The sequence below is a fragment of the Leucopleurus acutus genome, assembly GCF_964270905.1.
Source record: "Leucopleurus acutus genome assembly, chromosome: 11".
NCBI lineage: Eukaryota > Metazoa > Chordata > Mammalia > Artiodactyla > Delphinidae > Leucopleurus > Leucopleurus acutus.
The window spans coordinates 45,919,013-45,927,513 of NC_139152.1; the positions used below are offsets into that span (position 1 = coordinate 45,919,013).

Below are 8,501 nucleotides of genomic sequence, written 5' to 3' on the forward strand. Positions count from 1 at the left end.
GGAAGATTCCAGTCTCCTCTACCAGCCAAGTAGAAAGCTGGAAGTGTAGGTGAGAGATCGGGGGTGGGGGTGGGGGGCTGGGGGAGAGGGTCAGAGCCCTCATGGCCGAATTTTGAGTATGTCTTAAAATATTGAAGTCGGGGCATGGGGTGGGAGGCAGGGAGGGAGAGGGAACGGGTCCTTGGCGTTGTACCATTCGACACGGTCCCTGTGCCGAAGGGAGACACGCAGGGGAAAAGGAGAAATAAAGAATAGAGACAGACATGACTCTGGATCTCTGAAAAAGTCTGCACTGCAACCTGGGACTGGGAAGGGAGCTGAAGCTAAAGAGATGCTCAGCAGAAACCAGACGCACCCGTTTCAGAAACCACGCTGGCCGGAAAGAGTGAGCTCCACAGGAACCCCACACAACTTTCCTTTTGTGTTTGTGCTTGTTGATCTCCTAGCACACATGTAGGCTACAGGGACAAGAGGCCAGAGGCCAAGGAGCCAGGAGGCCTCAGGAGGCTGTTTTCTAGCAGTGCATCCTCAGTGTGATGATAAATGGAGGGGGTGGGCGGTGGGGACAGCAGGGGCGGGGTGAAGCTGAGGTCTCAGACAGGCACCCTGCAGCTGGGCCGGCTCGAGGATTCTCCACCCCCACCATGCAGGAAAGGGCTCCATTTCCTTGCTGATACTCTCCCCTTCGTCCATCCTGATCCCCTCCCCCCAAAGCAGAGGTGCTGTCCCAGAGTCCACGCTCCTCGTAGCCCATCTTCCCCCAGCTCTGGGTCTAGCAGGTTTCCAGACTTCTACCCTCAGTCCCTCCCTTTCTCTCCAGATCATAGGAAACTATCAAGACATCCACTCTGGGAGCAGACTTCGGGACAGGCAGCAGGAGGCACTGACACGTGCTCTGTCCCTCAGCCTTTGCCCCTGCACGGGGTGGGGAAGTGGAAATCTTCCAATTCTGTCACAGGGCAGAGTTCTGGTGTTCTCCTAAGTCAGGTCTCACCCTCAGACTTCTTTCTTCCTGGCCAAGTCGTCTCATAATTTTCCTGTCCAGCAACTTCTATTAACACTTGTCCTATAGACAGGAAAAGAAGTCCTCTTGTTAACAAGGAGGTCTTCTGGAAAGGGCTCATTTATCAGTTTGGGAAACTAGGACCACGTCCATGAAGCACTCTGACTGAAGTAGAGCCTAAGAGCAGGTCCCAGCCCACCAGTGCCGAGCCCTCCGCCCCTCCATCCTGCCTGTGGAGAACGAGAGGTTTGTGGACACACTCACTGAGACCTTCTGTCCTGCTCAAGTGCTCAGTATGTCAGGAATGTTTAACTTGGAATAACCACTCGCTGACCTAGAGCACCATCTCCTCTGCACTTAGAAATCTGAGACTGTATTCACCAGATGCATTAAACATGTGCTCCAGCGGTGTATGAACCCGTTTGTCAGGAGCACAGAGGGAAATCTGTGTCTAACTCCCCCTGCTCATTGGGCCCAAACCTGAAAAAGGGCCTTTTCTTTTCTTTTCTTTTCTTTTTTTTTTAAGAGTCTTAACGCTTCAAACAGCTGCTTGGTGGCGCAGACCTGAAACCTTTCTCAGCCAGGGGAGTTTGGGTTGTGACTTGGCGCTGCAGTAAGGGCTGACCTAACAAGGCACAGAATGTATTAGACAGACTTTCCTCACTTGCGCCCACATAAAAACCCAGCCCAGACCCAATGCCCTTATCACTGGCCCCTCTGCCTCAGGGTCCGGAAGTTGTCTCAAGGAAACCCAGTTTTACATCTGTCACACCCCAGATTACCTGAGGCCACTTTCCCAACATCTTCTCTTCTCGTGGACTCCATTTTGGCAACCAGTGACCACCCTGGCGGCACAAATACTTCCTTAGGGCCTGAGAGGAGAACGCGTGTGCTGACAGCAGCAAGGCCCTCTGCTCTGCGTTTGCAGTGCACTGATGGGGGCCTGGGTCCAAGCAGTGTGCTCTGAGACCAAATGGACCACATTGCACCCTGACTTCTAGAGAGGCCTGTCTCTTCTCTGTGGGGGGACATCTGTTACCAACCTCATGAAATCATGCCGAACCTCCGCCCCCTTCTCTGAATCTGCCTCTCTCCACTCTGACGTATCACGTCGTGGTGAATGAAATGGCACTGGCAAGACAATCTGCGGCCAAATCTCTGGGCCACCCAGACATTAGCAGAGTCCCACTGCTCTCTCTGGGCCAACAGAAGATCCAGAGATGGTCCCTCTGAAAAGGTTGGGCCATCGAGTTAATTTTCCACTAAAAACAGATCAAGTCCGGGGAATTCCAGCTACAGGAAAGGAAAATGTGCACCTGAAAGAGTGCTGGCACCTGCTGAGCAGAATCCTGCTACTGAAAGGGTGAAGGCCCAGATCCTCTGAACCCTGAGCGATGAGCACGATCACAGTAAATAAGAAAAGAATTCCCATTTCAAATTTCCTTTTTTTATTCTAAATAAAAACCACACTTTGTGCCGAACAATGGAATATAAAAGAATCAGATGTACAACGATTTTAGACATCTACTATTTGGGGGAAAAAGTTTACAAAATATACAAAACTTTACAGCAATAGATAGTAAACACTTAAATATTAGGAGGTCAGTACTTATTAATTTAATGGAAGGAGTTAAGACGTCAACAATTTTTCTTGGTTTCAAAAGAGATTTAGCTAGTAGAGGTGGGAGGGGAGGGTGGACTGGACAGGGGAAGGGTGTTAAAGAAACATCCAAGGTAAAAGTTTCCTTTTCATTCTGATGTTAAGTTTACCATGAGTTATCACGTTGAAATCAACGCTGTGTGCCCTGCTTCCTGATTCATTCAGCGCAGGATTTAGGGAAAAGGACACGTGGGGACTCCCACATGGGCAGATTTCTCCACACAGCCCACTTCCATGCCACCAAAATCATGCCCATCTATGAAGGAATTTAAATTCACTTCCTAAGTTGAGTAGTCTGGGGACTAGGGCACAGCAGGTGGCCAGAAGAGGAAGAAAATCCACCAGCAGCAAAACCTGACTGGGGAGAAGGTATTTAAGCTCAAAGGTTATCCTAGAGACAAAAGGGTACTGACAGAGCAGAAGAAAGTCAGAAAGAATTTTTATCCATTTCCTGACCCCCCACCCCCACCTCCTTTCTTCCCAACTAGCCATGAACTAGAGTGACTCCACGGAGTCTTAAAATTTAGGCCCAAATACCAGGGTACAGCAGAGCTTCCCAGCAGGTGCTGTGGCATCAGTGAGCCGTGGATGGGCCAGAGGAGCACCAGGATACTGATCCCTTCCTCTGGCCACAGCAGCTGTTTACAGTGTGCCATTAGAGTATCACCGTTTTCCCTTAGGAAAAGAGTTGGGAATGGCCTCGTGTTTGCTTTAATGCTCTAGTCGCCATCTTGAAATTCTTAATAATTTTTAAACAAAGGGCTCTGTAAATTATGTAGCTGGTCCTGAGTACAGAACAAGAAAAAGGGAGAAAAGGGAGAAGAAAAGACATTCAAGGATCAAACAGAACTTTGGAACAATACAGCAGGAGACAGTGCTAAACTGGGCTCCAGGGCAGAGAGGGCAACAAAATCCAAAGAACAGTTGAAAAAATTTTAAATTCAAAATACAATTAATACCTTCCACCAGGTATCCTAGAGCACCCTTTGCCACAATATAGTGTTTCAAGTAAAACAGTGCAGAAAAGGGTGAGCTGGTGGCAGAGGCAGCAAACATGACTCCAAACAGAGGAAGGGTTGAGGTGCGAACATGGGGGACACGCAGGGGAACAGGGTTTGGTCAATGAGCCTCATGAGCTACTGACCTGCTACATGTCTGACTGCAACCAGCCGGGCCACCCTGGCTGACCACTTTGCCTCAGGAGGATCAGGGGGTGTAGTTTCTTGTTTAGTGTTTCGGGGGCAAAGTTTCAAGGACTTGCTTTTTGGTTTACTGGCGAAAAGGGAAAACTTCACAGTTTCAGGTTGAGTATACAGACTACCCAGCACCCATGATACCCTCTGTTAAGGAAGAGGGTTTCTCCAGCATATTGATCCATTCTCAGCTACCTGGCGGGGTCCCAGTGAGCATCCCCACTCTCAGATCCAGCCCTTCAAAACTCAGTCCTCACCAACAATCTGGGAGAAACCACTCAGGCTTGAAAAGCTTAGCAGATAGGTGACTGTAGTCTTTTACACACCTTCCTTCTTAATCGCCTAATGGTCAGCGTAGGAAGAAAGGGAGCAGTCAGTCAGGGAAGAAGTGTCAGCACTGCTTTCTGACAAGAATGTCCCAGGGGAACATTTAACTAGTTGGATTCCGATGGTGAAAGGTGGCCACCTGACAAGTCCCTTCATGTAACGGTCACCCCACCAGAGAGCCATGCACACAAACTCGGAGGCTTTATCAGTTTAGGGCTGGGGAGAGAGGCAGCAGGTCCAACAGGGACAGAGCTTTGGTTTATTTGTATGTCTTATTATAGCTTCCCAACTTTAGGAAGGATGAGAAAATATGCAAAAAGGTCCTTCACGTGACTTGATCCCCTCAACCCAGTGCCCAACCTACTCAATCAGAGGATGGAAAGGGGATGGAAGGCCTAGGGATTTAACAAGCCTCAACTTTCTAGAATGTACATCCATTACCTAAATGGTTCCCTGGGTCTATTCTGCAAGAGACTATCTGGAGAGAAAGAAAAGAATTTGCTTGTTTAAAGGCTTGGCCTGTTCTCCCCTAGTTTTAGCCCCTGTTTCCCAAATATCTGGCCAGGATTGTCCCCTGGAATATGGCTACTTGCTGGGGAGAAGCTCATTTTCCTGAAGTCTCTTATCCAAGAGATGCTGGGTAATATGTATACAAAAACAAAAATAAATAAATATTAATGTCCAAAAAGGCCTTGTGAGTTAATTAAAACCACTTGCTTGTAAAACAGCCTGGGGTGCTGCTGAGTCCCACGAGGGGCTGTATCAGGGCCGAGGCCAGGGACCCCCAGAGCTCGCCTGAGCAGGTGAGGTAGTATGGATTACTGAGGTGCCACCTTGTGAGATGCGAGATCCAAGGGCCCTCTCCCTCAAGCCTTCTTTGGGTAAGACCCCTCAAAAAGGCAACTAAGAACGGAGCCAACCAGCACCCCAGGGCTGGGCAGACCCATTCCCGAGTCACCTAGGGAGGGCCTGAACCAGCTGCTGGTCAATAGCGCCCCCTGGTGGCGACACAATGACAGATCAGGATAAATTCCAGCAGGTCAAAGGGGAGCTGCCAAAGCTCTGGCCCAGTTAGCACAAAGTATTAACAACAGGTTACCTGACTGGGACAGACAGACACACATCCCGCTACAAACCACCAGTTACTCGGGTCCCTTTAATCCTGAAGGGCTCACAGTCCACCACTCCACCTCATGGGGTCTTCTCATCTACGCTATAGGCCAAACACACTTCTAGGTGGGAGACTGGATGTAAATTAAGGCAAGGCTGCTGCTTCAGAGACATCCCCACCTCTCCACCAGGAAACTCAAGGTCGATGGACGTGGCCAGATGACAGAGGATTACATCAAAGCGGCTCCCTGTCCTTTCTGCCCACAGGGAAGGCCTGACGTCCCGGGCCATCACTCCATAAAATTGTGTTTCTTTGGAATTGAGGAGAAAAGAGAAAACCTCCCTTCCTGTCCATCCAGGCTGCCACTTCCGGCGGCACTGCAGGACACCTCTTCTGGCTGGCAAGGATTCATCCCAAAGCCTTCTGACCTACACAGAACGCTTTGTCTCCAGTTTGGATCTAGCTGCCAAGAGATTTTACTGTCCAATCAGCAGATTCGAGCCATGGAGCAAGCAGGACCCTCCATCCCTGACCCCTTTCCCCTGCTGAGGGCTGGGACTGGCACCTGAGGTGAGCTGCCCTGCTGACCAGTCTTTTCTGAATGACCACATTCCCAAAATCTCTCTCATAGCTGGTTGTCCCGGCTGGAGGTCTGGCAGTAATACCCACGGTGAAAACCTCTCTCCACCTCCTCTGTTCAGTGAGGCTGTTGGTTGGATTCTTAGCAGCATAAAACCTATCAGTAAACTAAAACTCGAGCGGCTGGGGAAGGGGATCTAGTTGACACCAACTGCCTGACGAGATCCCAAAACCAGCCTCAAAAGAATCAAAAACACAGCCCTCCATGGGCAAGAACAGGTAAGGAGGTAAACATGATATAGGGCCGTTGTTCTCAAAAACAGTAACAGTGTTCATGTGCTATTTCTTCTTTCTTCTTCTTTCAACACAGGACAGAACAGAACTCCTAGCAAGGCAAAACTGTAACTTCAGCTGGGGAGGGACCAACAGCCATTAGAAAACCAACGTCCTGGCTGCTGCCTGGGAGCTCCCCCTGGCTCTGCTGGGACCCAGTCAGCTGTCCAGGTTCTTTTCGGCCTCTTTGGAATGGATAATGTACATGAAGGTCTGCTCAATGGTGAAGTCGGGCGGGAGGCTGCCTTTGTGCACGCCGACGTGCTTGCTCATGAGGTTAAGGGTGGAGCTGTAGTGGCCACAGACCGTGCAGCGATACATGAGGGCCCCCGAGTGCGTCTTCAGGTGGCATTTGATGGTCGAGCGGCCTCGGAAGAACTTGTGGCACACCTTACACTGGTACGGCTTCTCGCCCGTGTGGATCCGCCGGTGGTAGTTGAACTCACTCGTGTGGGCAAACCTTTTGCCACACACCTTGCAGCTATACTTGCTATTCCCGGGTTGGCCCTGCAGCACCAGCTCCTCATTCAGGAACTCCTCAGCCGGCAGCTTCCGCTTCTGGAGAGCTGGGTGCTGTAGCCCCAAACCAGGCCGTGCGTCAAGGCCACTGTTGCATTTGTGCTGGCTGACGTGGTAGCGATAGGCAGCCTCCGACTTGAAGCTCTGGCTGCACAAGTGACAGTGGAAGAGGGCGTCTTCCAGGCTTTGGTGCACAGCCATGTGCTTCTCCAGGAGAGGCCAGTCCACAAAGCTGTTCGCACAGACAGAGCAGGAGAAGACTGAGATACCGAGATGGGAGAGTGTGTGCCACATGAGGCTGCAGAGGTTAAGGTGGCGCTGGTCACAGACGCTGCAGGCCTGGCCTTTCAGGTTCAGATGGTCAAGGATGTGGCCCCGGACCACGTGGAAATCTTTGGCCAATGCCTTCCCGCAGGCAGCACACTGCAGCTCTGCGGAGGCTGCCCCTGAAAAGAGACCCAGCTTCCCAGGCAGGGGGTCGTTGGGGTGGACGATGATGTTGTTCTCAAATATTCCATCCCGTCGGTGGAGGGTCAGCTGCCACTGGGTAAAGAACTTAGTTTCACACATGTCGCAGGAGAAGAGGAAAATACCAATGTGGGACAGAACATGGGTCACCCGGGAGTTTCGGTCCTGGAAGTGGGTCTCACAGACCTTGCAGTTGCCGGTCAGCAGGTCCACATGGTCCCGAGCATGCTGTCGGATCAGTTGAATGTTGGGCTCTAGAACTTTCTTGCATACCTGGCAGGGCATGGCCTTATTCTCTCGGCTGTCACTCTCTCCAAAAGTCAGCTCGTCCTCACTGTCATCACTCAACTCAATCACCTCCTCGGCCGTGCCTATCTCCTCGGTGGGGTCTTCAAACTGCAAGTCTTCATCCCCCAGGTCCTCCAGCTGGAGCTCATCCATCTGCCCACAGCTCGGGTCTTTGGAGTGGTCGCTATTGCTCAGACAGGAGTTGGTCCCAGTGGTGATGTCTATGGCATTGTCGGGGGTGAAGAAACTGTTTTTACTGAAGTCTCCATTGCTCTGGACTTTGTATGGCTGGCAGGACCTTGTGCTGGTTTGGACGCCCATGCCGACAGCGCCTAGGACTGGCTGGGTCACCACACTGGGAACGGACGTGAACGGAGCAGGGGCATCATGGTCTTCTGTCTTTGGCGGCAGTGGCTGCTGCGGCAGAGGCAGGCTATGGTTAGTGTCACTGGTAATGTTTCTCTCTTCCTCTTTATAGTTTCCTCCAGCATCACTAGGCAACGCATAGTTTCGATCAGGACCAAAGTGCTCCCCCCCACCCTTGAGTTCTCCAAGGGGATGGGCTGGTTCTGCTGAGCTACAACTCAGGGTACTGGAGTGGCTCTCACTGGTGCTGTTCAGGGGCTTGGCCACAGCAGTGCTCTCCAGGTCAGGAAAGGTGGAGTGACAGGCCCGGAGGAGATCCTCCATACCCAGTCGCTCAGCTACCTCATAAATGACCCCAACGTTGATCAGGTCCGTGAAGAGCTCTGACGTGTAGACAAAGCTCAGAATCTTCTCAAAGTTGGCGGGGGTGATGAAGTCTACCACATAGGTCCTGGCAGCATCAAGCCCAGTGTTCAGGAAGAGGTTCTGGAAGTAGCCAGCTGCGCAGGCCAGCACGGCTTTGTGGGCTGGGAAGGAGCGGCTCCCCACTACGATGGTGACATCACACATGGTCTCGGAGAGCCGGCACTTGTTGAGTTCCTTCAGCAGGTTGTTGGGGTGGTTGGTGCTTTGCAGTTTGATCCTCATGCCCAT

The 8,501-nt window shown here is 51.4% G+C and overlaps 1 protein-coding gene across 1 annotated transcript; it reads right to left on the reverse strand.

Moving 5' to 3' along the window:
* Window positions 1–6,365: 6,365 nt before the first annotated feature.
* ZBTB39 (zinc finger and BTB domain containing 39) lies at window positions 6,366–8,501 on the reverse strand (the record flags this gene model as incomplete). Its single annotated transcript, XM_082849588.1, has 1 exon — window positions 6,366–8,501. The coding sequence occupies one exon, from the start codon at window positions 8,499–8,501 to the stop codon at window positions 6,366–6,368; it is 2,136 nt and encodes a 711-aa protein (XP_082705714.1).